Source organism: Pseudorca crassidens, chromosome 7, assembly GCF_039906515.1.
Source record: "Pseudorca crassidens isolate mPseCra1 chromosome 7, mPseCra1.hap1, whole genome shotgun sequence".
NCBI classification, from domain to species: domain Eukaryota; kingdom Metazoa; phylum Chordata; class Mammalia; order Artiodactyla; family Delphinidae; genus Pseudorca; species Pseudorca crassidens.
Window position 1 is genome coordinate 106,518,360 of NC_090302.1, and position 12,972 is coordinate 106,531,331.

At 38.7% G+C, this 12,972-nt stretch overlaps 1 protein-coding gene across 3 annotated transcripts in view; it reads right to left on the bottom strand.

The window, feature by feature from the left end:
* Nucleotides 1–12,972, bottom strand: part of KIF13B (kinesin family member 13B) — a 187,731-nt gene that overhangs the window by 85,644 nt on the left and 89,115 nt on the right. For all 3 annotated transcript variants that reach the window (XM_067745296.1, XM_067745295.1, XM_067745297.1), the window contains 3 exons: nt 12,700–12,810; nt 7,360–7,494; nt 106–236 (listed from right to left, as the gene is read on the bottom strand). In XM_067745296.1, the coding sequence (XP_067601397.1) occupies nt 106–236; nt 7,360–7,494; nt 12,700–12,810 (377 nt within the window). The remainder of the gene's footprint in view (nt 1–105; nt 237–7,359; nt 7,495–12,699; nt 12,811–12,972) is intronic.

Genomic DNA, 12,972 nt, shown 5'->3' on the forward strand with positions numbered 1-12,972 from the left:
ACATAAAAGCACACAAAGGCCAAACGTCCTTATACCATCCTCAATTAGTGTACTTTCTTCCTCTTAAAAATTACTGTGACATTAACACTAATTAAAGTACATTACCTGGTGTTCTTTTGAGGAGTCAGCATAACCTGGCCTTCTGATGTGATGTCTATGATACAATGTTCAGGAAGAATTCCCATTCCACATAGCTGGATATCTTGGGAATTTGCTGAACCTATCAGTGTATGTTCCTACAAAAGAATCAAATTCACTGATTAATAGTGCATTCTTACATGTACACAAACTGAAATCATCTACTCTCAGCTCTCATACATTGATCCGTTACCTTAGCTAAAAGATTTTTAAAGCAAATGGAATGACAGAGGGAATTTCTGGCTTTCTATAGAATTCATTCTATAAGTTCTATTTCCTTATAAGGAGTAATGCACTGAGTTGAGTTATAACTTTTAAACCTACAACTACAGTTTTCCATTAATGTCTATATTACATTCGTTATTTTCCATTGCAATCTTGATTCCAAATATTCTAGACTACTCTCAGAGCATGGTCTGAAAACTACAGTTACTTAAGTTGTACAGCACCTACCTGGTCTCAGTCAAGATGAGTCTACAAAGATAAAGAGCTATTCAAATGCAAGGAGTCTGAATTATTTTATGAATTACATGGTCTCCCTAGACCTCATAAAAGATATGGTAGATGTGTTCTTCTTACCCTACTCAACTACTCAATTCTCTAAGCCCTAATCACCAGTGTCACTTTTTGGCAGGCACCTGAGAAAACAGACATAAAAATCGAACTCCCTCTTATGTGCTTCAACATTTGACTGCCCTTAAATGTTGATACTGACTGGGATGTGTCCCTAGGCCACCTTCTCCTTATACACACCTAGATCAGGGGTCAGATATGAAATATTTTAGGCTTTTTGAGTCATACACAATTACTCAACTCTGCCCTTGTAGTGTGAAAGCAGCCAGACAATATACAAATGCACAAGTGTGGCTACTTTCCAATAAAACTTTACTTATGAACACTGAAATCTGAACTTCATATAATTTTCAAGAGTCCAAAATATTATGATTCTTTTGATTTTCCTCCAACCATTTAAAAAATGCAAAAGCCATTCTTGGCTCCTGGGCCATATGAAAACAGGCAGGGGGTGAGATTTAACCCATGGAAGCAGGTTGCTGACCGTTGACCATGATGATCTCATCCAGTCCAATATGCTTTAAGTACCATACACACACACACACACACACACACACACACAATTAAATCACCAACCAGGAACTACAGACTTTAGTTCCATCATTCTCCCACCTCCACTATCACTGCCCTAGTCATAGTCACCATCATTTCTTGCCTACTGGGCACAACTTGGATGTCTAAAGACATTTCCAAGTGAAAGGGCCAGAGCAGAACTTTTGCTTCCACCTTCCCACCACCCAATTGAGTCTATTCCCTTCCCCAATACTAATGGCACCACCACCACCCAGCTGGTCAACTAGAAAAGCTCAGATGCTATCCTGGAGTCTTCTCTCTGTCTTAGCAGTCTACCTCCAGCCCTGTGTCAATCAGGAAATTGTCAAAGACTCTCCCTCTGAAATATATCAAGAATCAGCTCACTTCCCACCTCTACTATCACATCCTATTCTCTTGCCCAGGTGAATATTAGAGCCTCCTCCTATTTCTCCACTTCTATCCACCCCACCCGCTCCCACCACAACAGCCGATCACGTGATCCCCTATCGAGAATCCTCTAGTGGCTTCCCTTTGAACTTCTAAGAAGTACAAATTCTTACCCAGGCTGACAAACCCTCTGTGATCTGGCCCCTGCCTGCCTCTCTTATCCCAGCTCCCAGCACTCTGCCTCTCCTGGAGCGTGACCCACCCACTCGGGCCTTTCATCTGTTCTCTGAGCACACTGACTGCTTCCTCTGTCTGAGGTGTTCCTCCCCTGATCTTGATATTGGTAGTTTCTTATCATTTCCACCTTAGCTTTTAAGTACACATCCTCAGAGAGGTGCAGCCTGAACCAACAATCAGAAGTAGCCACCCTGTTACTCTCGTGCCTGAATTCCTTACAGACTGACTGTCCGTGGGTTTCCTGTCCATCTCCATGGCTAGCATGGAAACTCCAAGACAGCAGAGAACAGCCTGACCTGCACCACCCCACCACTGCATTCCAAGCATGTAACACAGGCCTGGTACATTTAGCCATTAGATAAATACAAAAGAAAAATAAATGAACAATCAATTCCCTTCAGACTCAGGAAGACAATTTTCTCCTCTTCTTTGCTGATATCCCTCCTAATTATACTCTGGGTTCCAATTCCCATCTCTTCTGGGATCTCAACCTCAGAAAAAGGCCTCTTCCCTTCTATTATTTTCATTTTCCCTTTTCTGGGGGTTTCTTCTCTCAAGTATGCTGCAGCAGTGTTTCCAAGGAAACAAAGAGCCGGGCTCAGAACTGTGCCATGGCATCCCGTTCAGTCCTCAAGGAGTATATACAATACACAGAGAGGGCATTCCCGGCAAATGTCTGCTCCTTGATCTTGGCCGAGGCTTCTTGGCCAATCCCACACTTCCCTAAGCTGGAGAACAGGGCTTGATCAGGTGTAAACTACAAGTAATGCTTCAGTGACATTCAGCAGCAGGCCTAACGAATGTGTTCCATGTCGGTCTCCATTCCCCACTTCTTCCCTCTCTAACAACACCAACTACAAGGTGCAGAGAAGTTCCAAAAGAAAAAAAAAAAAAAAGAGTCTGAAGAGAAAAAGAGCCCAAGATCACATAAAAAAGAAGAAAAGATCCCCAAAGCACTTGGCTTAGGCCATTTCTATTATAATCCCTTTCCTCTCCCCATGAGAAATTCTAGCTGGAGTCCTTATTGTGACTTTGGAATCCTTTTTGTCCTTGGGGGTGGAGGTGGAGAAAAGCTCTGAATTACCCCCTAGATTGGAGTTTGAGTGTAGAATCAGCTCCGACTGCTGCATTCCAAGATTGCAGCAAGTACCAGGGGCAATAAGCAGAGACGTATTCGTTGCTCTTTACATATGTAAATAACCAATAGCCCTTAATAAACGAAATCGCCCTGGCTTCACAGAACCAGGACTCAAGACAGCCTTTCAGGAACGGAGGTGAGGAAGGAAGGAAAGGTACCTTTCTGTCTTTTACAAATTCAAATATTACTCTAGGTGAGTCAAACTGCCTCCAACCAGGCACGTCTCACAGCCACACCGCTGTCTTATTCGTCCTGGGCCCCTTGAAGCCTGGCCCACAGCTCTATCAACGCGGAATGGCTGTGGCCCTGCCATTCTGCTGATCGCCTCCCTCCACTGACTGAATGCTGGCAGGCAACTTACTGCCAACGGGAGCTACGCTCCCCCTAGGACTGTTCCCTACGTACGTGTGCTTTGACGCTGCTGCGGAATCACTGGTACAAATCCTGATCAAGTGTGTGTGTGATAATTTGCCCCAAGTCCTTCAGAATCACCCTTGCTTCCCCAGCCATGAGTAGCTGACTTGTGAAAAGAGTAGATCCAGAACTGCACAAGCAAAATAGCTTTCCTGAACGATTCGGTGGAGAATTCAAAGGTGTGACTGGAATTAATCATACTGTAATCCTATTTCTGTAATTAAAAAATACGTATCACTATAAATATACACACACACACAGGAATAGATCCAGAAGATACAGATAAAAATATTAAATATTAACTGTGGTCTTCTCTGGCTGTTGAAATTTGGGCACTAATGCCCCTTTCTTTTTCTAATATGTTCTTATTAGACTTTTTAGAAATAAAAGTGTATTACTAGCATAACATATTTAAGGTGAGGGGAGCAGCTCTTCCCTCTAGAAGCTTGGCTTATGCTGGTATAAATCTACAAGTCTCTCAAAAAAACTAAAAACAGAACTACCCAGCAATTCTACTCCTGGGTATATACCCCAAAAGATACATGCACCCCAATGTTCATAGCAGCATTATTTACAGTTGCCAAGATACAGAAGCAACCTAAGTGTCCATCAACAGATGAATAGATAAAGAAGACGTGGAATGGAATGGAATACTACTCAGCCATAAAAAGAAAAAAGGAATAAAATTTTGCCATTTGCAGCAACACGGATAGACTCGGAGGGCATTATGCTAAGTGAAAATAAGCCAGACAAAGACAAACACTATATGGTATCACTTACATGTGGAATCTAAAAAATATAACCAACTAATGCATATAATGAAAAAGAAGCAGACTCACAGATATAGAGAACACACTAGTGGTTACCAGTGGGGAGAGGTGATATGGTGGGGAGGTACAAACTATTGGGTGTAAGATAGGCTACAAAAATGTAGCCTATCTACAACACGGGAAATATAGCCAACATTCTGTGATAACTCTAAATGGACTGTAACCTTTAAAACTTGTACAAAAATTTTAAAAATAACAAATTTTTTAAAATATAAATAAATCTCCAAGTCAACCTCAGAACTGCAGGCAGGCCTCGCTTTGCACAAGAGCGCAGGACTATAAAAATAATTTAGCAAGGAGATCTTAATAAACATTGGGGAAAACTGCAATAATTCTGTGACATTTAAAACTGTCCGTAAAAACATGAAGAAATCTCTTACTGTTACAATGTATAGGAAAATGAAAAACCAGTTAAACTAGTATTTATTTAGTACACTGTCATTTAGAACATTAGAAACATAGAAATTTAAAGCAGTTTTTTCTTTGTTAAAAGCGTATGTACCGAGAGTAGTTAGAACAGTGCTTGCCTTCTTCTCAACATATATCTTACAGCATGCAGTGAGCATATTTTCCACACCTTGGCAAACTGTCATACTCCTTTCTAAGCTTCTACCATTTTATCCTTTGTGCTTTCAATGTTGCAAAGTATCTCCAAGAGCTCCTCTCATGTGAAGTGCTTTCTGGTGTCACTCCCTTTGAGACATCTGCAGTCTTCTCATCACAACCACTTTCATTATTCACATCGGTAAGTTCACCTTCACTAACCTCCTCCGGCTGCACATCTAGAAGCTCATGAATGCCTGCAACGTCAACATTACTTACTAACTCACGTTAACTGGAATTTGTGTATGTTGGAACCATGCAAAGCAAGAGCTGCCTGGCTCTGCAAATTAGATGCAAAATTACCTTGTGAATTACATTCTACCTATGGTTTGGCCACCATACTTCGCTTCTGCAAGTTCCAGACAGAACAAATAAATGGAGGATTCTATTCTAGAAGAGAACCATTCAAAACCTGGAACTAGAAAGAGTGCTAGAGGTAATTTAATCCAGGGGCCTCAGTTTATACATGGGGTGCTCAAAGTCACCCACTGACATGAGGTCATCTGTCCAGCATGTAAACCAGCTTGAAAATTTGAAAGCAAAGAAATAAAAAACGCTCGGCCTCTAAATTCCTCCAACCCACATCATGGTATCACTTTACTGAAGCAAAAACTGTTCTTGGACTGAGATCATCCTTTTGAATATGCTTTGTCATGAATATAACTTTTGTCATGGGTTTAGCTTGGGCAGTGAAGAACCAACACTGCCTCAAACTCTGCCAAAACAGGGTTGACCACACAGTCTGAAACAGAATCCCAACACCTCCATACAAGATGACCAGAAATATTTTAACTGCTCTCCAAAAGTCTTTAAATAGTTTTCTTTGTGTAAGTTTTTAGTTAAGGAACAGATATGAATCAGGCTTTTTTTCTTGTTGGGTGTATGTGTTTGTGTGCTCCAATTTGAACTTCATCACATCAGAAAGAAAAAGAACTCACAGTTCTGAAAACTAAAAGGGCAGAATATTTAACTCCTATTCTAATACTGCATCTCTCCTAAAGCATATGAATATCTACAGCTGAAATTCTAACACAAAAAGCTGCCAGCATTGTTAGAAGCACAGCAAGAGATGTGCTAATATGTCATTTTTTTCAAAGGACAAGGATAATATAATAAGGTACCAGAGTATCAAATGAGAAAATGGTATGTGGAATAATTTATATGTGGATAGTGCTTCTGTTTATAAAGTGCTTCTATATGTCAAATCCCATTTAATCCTCCAGGAACCCTGTGAGGTAGCCGGACAGAGAAAACTTCCATTTATAGAGGAAGAATCTGTAGACTGTGGGGGGCAAAGGACTTGAGAGCAAACATCTGCCAAGCAGTGGTGCTGGACTAGAAACTGAGGGCATCTCCCTCCTACGCCAGCACTGCTCCCACTACACACAGCACCTGAGTGTGCACACGATTATATGCAACCAACACACAATTTAACTCACAGTGTAATAAAACATGGTATAAGATACTTATGAATAACAGGGCCTTATCAAAATATCACAAAGCAATTACCCCAGATACCTTTGATCAAAACTGGGAAACCAGCCAACGTGTCGCGAATTCTTCAGTCTCTTTAGAAGTGAAACGACACAATTCTCTAATTTTAAAGCTGCTTCCAACTGTACCAGCTCATGTCTTTACTGTCCTAGTCACTAACTTAGTTAAACCCACATAGATAGTTCCTATACTATGAGGGGAAAAATCTTCCTCCTAAATATTCATTAACCATATGTCAGAGTCATATAGTCCATTATGTAACTCATTTATGCTCTAGGGTTGGCAAAGGTAATTTTGGCAAACTCCTTATAATTTATATAGTGTCTGATATCATGCTCATCCTAAAGTTGTCTCTTGTCTTCCTGATACATCCCACAAACTATAGGTTTCAATGTAGATGAGTATATACATATATACAATGTATATAGATTTCAATGTATATCTGGTTTTTTCTGCTCCATACTCTGACCCTCTCAGTCCCTAAGTGACTTACTCTCTTTTTTTATAAGTTGATAATCCAAAATTTTTAATTTTCCTAAGAGTTACTGGAAACACAAATTTCAAATCAAGTGGTCCTAATAACTTTCTTTAAACATTTCCTCTGTAAGCTAAGAAACCACTCACCAAAAGCTGTGCTTCATAGAAATCACAAAAGCTTTAGTCTACCGATGAAACCGTTTAGTTTAAAAGTCACTGTGTAAGCTTTAAAGTTATCTACTTAACTCCCTGGTTTAATCATATTAAATGATAGAAGTTAAGCTACTTAACTTGTTGGAAATAATATCAGAATATCATCTTTCATATTTACTCGTCGAATGACATCACTCAAAGACTACAAAGAGAAACTGATCTCAGAAACTCAAGATTTTCCTATACTCCAGCTGAATCAAATAAAAACAATTTGCTAACTCATATTTCTGAATATGTATGGTTCTCCAAGTATAAAAAAAAATACTGTGGAATACTGCTCTATTCTGTGGTAGGAAACAGTAGAAAAGCCTACTACTTCACCTTTAAGTAGTAAACCAGAAGTTCATTCAGAGCAGGATCAGCGTTGAGATTAACGAGGAAACATTTATCATCCCCAACTTTAATTCCAGAAGATTGAAGAGATATTCCAAGACTCTCAAGCTGTTTCTGCCGCTCCTGTAAAGGCATTAGAGAAGTATTAATTCCACAGCTATTGAGGCAGCAAGATATAAAAAGTCATATATTATAGTAATTATTAAATAACTTTATAACTCAAATATGTTACTTAGGACATGGTATTATATAGGTTACTGCATTTGTTCTCTTTCTAAACTATAATGTTGCTTTGTTAGGTAAAATTTTTTAATTTCAAAAATAAAGCCATGCGGGCTTCCCTTGTGGCGCAGTGGTTGAGAATCTGCCTGCTAATGCAGGGGACACGGGTTCAAGCCATGGTCTGGGAAGATCCCACATGCCGCGGAGCAACTAAGCCCGTGCGCCACAACTACTGAGCCTGCGCATCTGGAGCCTGTGCTCTGCAACAAGAGGCCGCGATAGCGAGAGGCCCACGCACCGTGATCAAGAGTGGCCCCCGCACGCCGCAACTAGAGAAAGCCCTCGCACAGAAACGAAGACCCGACACAGCCATAAATAAATAAATTTTTTTAAATAAATAAAATAAAGCCATTACAAACAGCAACCAAATATACTAAGTTCTCATTTTTCATTCTTGAAAATATCTAACATCCTGAATTCACCTTTCACATTTAATTCTGTATATGTGAGCAAATATAAGTGTGTTTTACTCAACTGTGATCTTTCTGAAAAGCCAAGTATTTAATACACTCTGCTGCTTGATATCCTCAGTGGGTCTCCAGCAGGGATAAAGGCCAAACTCCCTCAACCAAGCCCACAAGGCCCTTCAATCTGGCCCATTTACTCACCATCATCACATCTTGTCACCCCTACTCTCAAAGCCTGTACGCAGTTAGTGGAACATCTTCCAGGGCCCTCAAAGTCTAAGAATGCTCTCTCTAGCTTAAGAGTTTTACACCTATTCCTCCTATCTGGAGCACACCTGTTCTCAAACTTGGTAACTTTTTACTCGACCGTTTCTCTGTGAGGGCAGGGACCCTATCTCTCCACTGTGTATTCCTAGCACCTAGCACAGTGCATAACACAGAAGAGCACTCAAATCGTCGCTGTCGTGAATTTATCAAAATAAAATCAGCATATTCAGTAAAGCCCTATTTTCATAAGAACATGAACCTTTCCTTTTCGTGCCTACCGATCTGTGAGTACATGCAACATACACACTCGTGCACCTAGGGAGATACACATGAATCCTGCAACCGAATCGGGGCAGAGCAGGGTGTCTTTAACTATGTATAAATAGCGAATAGTGATGAGTCATCAAGAACCTCTGATTCTGAGGAAAGACAACACAAACTAAGTCACTTAACTAGGGCCACACAGTAAGTCTGCAGTATAGTTAAATTGCAGCCTTAGAATTTTGCTATTTCTAGGCACACATCCTAATTTATACAGCCACTGCAACCCAGTCAATCACCCCTAGAATGATACTATTACAAACATACTGAAGGGGATATTTTGGTTCTGGGCCTTTGAATTGAGTCTCTTCTCTAACAAACATTACTGGGTTCTTTCAGAAGTGCTGAGTGGTTTAGCACTAGCCGTTAGTTTTCAGCACTCAATTCTAAGTAATGATTATCCTTGATAAAGAACCATGTTCCTAAAACGAAGAAAGCAATTCTAATATATCTTGTATGGTCCCTTACTGAGGGAAAGGTCTTTTACAAAGGGATATTGGTGTAATTAAAGAATTATTCCAATAATGAGAAGAAACATTTCTCTGTAAAAATGTCTTTTTTTTTGTAAACTACGAATGAAGTGGGTAGATGTTCATGAACTAATATTAAATTTAAAATGTAGGGTATAACTAGTATATTAATCTGTGCACTGGGAAAACGTGGAAGAAACCACAGAGATATTAACAGTAGTTTTCTTTGGATGACTGGATCTGTTCAATTAAATTTTCTTCATAATAATCTTTCTGTATTTTCTATAAGTAAATACTACTTTTGTAATACAATAGTTTCTTCTACTTATATTCTTATTAGGACTCTAGTAATTTTCACTATGGAAATAATTAAAAGATTTAGAAGAAGTTTGGTTACTGTCATCTAGTGGCAAAATTTTAATTCATACAGAGGCAAAGGCAAGCCTGAAAAAGACTATATGACTTAACAAAGGTAAAGCCACTCAGAGTAAGGGAGAAGACAGGATTTAAATGAGATAATGTATATAAAACAGCCAGGATATACTTACATAGTACATAGCATATAGTAAATGTTTTAACAGATAAATCAAAATCTTTCTAGCTCCTACTGCTGAAATCTAAGAATTTTAGTTTGACATTCAAAGCCCTATAATGAATGGCCAGACTGACTTACTTCCAACCATCCCCACACTCTCCAATAATAACTCTCTGACTTTTGCTCAATATTGATAATTGAATATGGAATGAATGTCACTGAATATAGGTTTGCCCAAGGTCATTGAGCAAATCTATGCCAGAGAAAGGAACATAAATGAATAATTGTCTAAGTTAGCAGTTAGAGTAAACTACTGTTTTATCCTACTTCCTTAAGCGTTTTCCTGTCGTTTGAGATTTTATAATGGTAGAAATACCACAAAATTTTTGTTTAAACCAAAGGGCACAGCGTTGAAAAACTGTCAATTCGTTGCTACATCTGCCGCCAAAAATTTTGAAGTTTTTAATCATTAAAAGACAACAAAAGTTTGCAACATCTAGGAATCAGTTCAAAGAATAAACAAGTATTGTATGATAAAATATAGTTACATTTACTAAATATTGCTTCTGATATCAGAGATTAGTTAACTTTTTCTATAAAATGTCAAACAGTAAATATTTTAGTCATCTGGGTCCTATGGTCTCTGTCACAGCTATTCAACTGTGAAGCCATAAATAATACAAAAACATATGAGCATGGCACATTCCAATAAAACCATGAAAAGAAGTGGCAGGCCGGGTTTTTGCCCAAGGGCTTAGTTTGCTAACCCTTGATCTATCTCACGTAAGTGTACATTTCTTTATTGAGAACATAAAAGATGAAAATAAGAGAATTTGGTATCAAAGATATGCCACTGGGCTGAGAAATTAGTCAACTTGAGTTCTGACTGTTTACTCAAAAATACTACTGAGCACATAGTTTCAAAAATTAAGAGATACAGCCTTTTTTCTTGAGAACCTTACAAACTCATTAGGTAATAAAAGTACACACAAAAAACTGAATAGTAAATAAAGTACTCATGATTTAAGGGTCAAAAGGGTACAGACAGCTTCCACAGGGTTCACTGGCAGGGACAATCTCTGGGGGCGGGCATACTAGAGGAAGATGCCACAGAACCCAGAGGACTTTGAGAGTCTGGCTGACTTAGAACAGACTCCCAAAGAGCTCTTCAAAAAAGAAATCCATTTGGCTGAGTTCACCTAGGTTTCCTCAAAGTTATCTGATCATGAACCATTTTTTTCCCTTATTAACAGTCTGTGGCTATTAACAGTCTGTTAAGACTTATTAACAGTCTGTGGCTATACTGCCAGGAATACATTTTAGGAAATGCCAGTCTGTACTGCAAAGAGGTCAATGACCAATAGACCAGCGAGAGAGGAGAAGAAAGCTCAGCAGCACTGAAGCCTGGGGGCTTGGAAAGATAAGGTGTTAAATGAGGTGTTGGATAAAATCAGGCTGTCCTCAAAAGGGGCATATGACCAAGACAGAGGACAGTTAGGTGAGGAAAGATGCTACAGATAAGCTGCATCAGCACTACACTCTCACTTAGACCTACCCTGCTTCGTATCAGAGCAAAGCAACCCAAGTACAATAGCACTTCAAAGTCAATGTTTTATTTTCAGAGTAGCCCAAAAATGCTCACATAAATTAGTTCCAAATTGAATGATAATTAGAATTCTATTAAATAATAATTTAATTTATGAAAAACAGCAAGTGTAATATGTAATGAGAAGTAAAGTTTATATATTGGTGTATTCTCTTCTCTGTAATCTGAGGGACATGCTTTAAAATAACCCAGTGCAGGGATACAGATAAAACAAGACTGGTCTTATGTTGGTCTTTAATGAAATTGGGTAATGGGTACGTGTGGATTTATGACACTCATATTTTTATTTATTTTGAAAAGGACTGTAATAAAAATGTTTAAAAATCAACTTAAATCCTAGTCTGCACTAATATAAATCTAACATCCACCTTATGCTACATAATAATAGTACTGTCCTACAACATCTGATGCATCGATTGATTCTGGACAGCACATTGAAAGATGGAATCTACTGGGTAACAAAAGAAGTAGCAAGTTCTATTTTGTTAATACACAGAACAGTTGAAAACACAAGAAATTTTTAATTTTAGAAAAGGAGGGGAAGAGGTAGAGGTGACTTTCAGTATCTGGGTGATAACAGATCCTATCTTGCAGGGCTATTGGGAGGATTAAATAAAATGCTGTATATTTAGATGTGCTTAGCATAGGACCCAATATGTACATGTACCCAATAAGTATTGGTTATTACTGTTATTATTAGTTACTACATACAAGTGGGACACTTATTCTCTTAGCCTTGGAAGAACAAACTAAGGCCAATGAACAGAAATGGAAGAATAAAAGATTTCAGTTCAATCTACCATCAGAGTTATCCAATCATGAGAAGATTGCTCAGTGTGGTACTGACCTCCACATTACCATATATATTTCTAAAACAGAGGCTGAATAAGCATCTAAGAGGAAAGTCACAGAGTAAACCCTTTACTAGGCACACAGTTGGACATTTTAGGATTTTTTCCAAATGCTAATGCACCCACTGGAAGATTTCACTACTTTATATTTAATGGTCTAAAAATAAGAGACAGTCACCTCAGATTTAGGTATTTCATATTACTTTTACTGAGTTGTCATATGGAAGCAAGACGCTCATAGCCTAAATATCTACTACTAATAATTTTGAAGTTGGGTAAGTTCCTTATGTTTGCAAAGCACTTAACAGAACTGGGTGTTCAGAGCCAATGGCTAGTTATATCATTTAAAAAATTTTATGACACTAAAAATATATTTCTTACATAATGAACAATTAATTGTAATTATGTCTTTATCCTTCAAATGAACTTTGTGAAGTACAGACTCCTGGATTTAGATCTTATTTAAATCTTAATCTGCTAGATTTGCCATCTTCAAAGCTAAAAATCAAAAAGAAATCAGAAACAGGCTCCGAGTTGCACTGCGCAAACTACCACGACGTTTCTCTCTCCTTAAGCAGGAAGCACAAACCTGGGCAATCTCCTCGGTTTTCCTTAATTTCTCCTCCCAGGTCACAGTCATTTCCTGGATTAGCTTCTCTGATTCTTCCAGCCGGTCTTTCAGCTCTGGAGATTTCATTGCCTACAAGCAAAATGTTTATTTCATGAAACGTCTGTACAAGGCCCTGAAAAAAGAATTCGCTAAATCCAGGAGGACAAGAGGAACCACCTGACTCTTCTTAGCTCTACAGCTCACTGGGGTCCCTGACCTGCCTAAGACACAAGGACTGTCACTGACCCACAG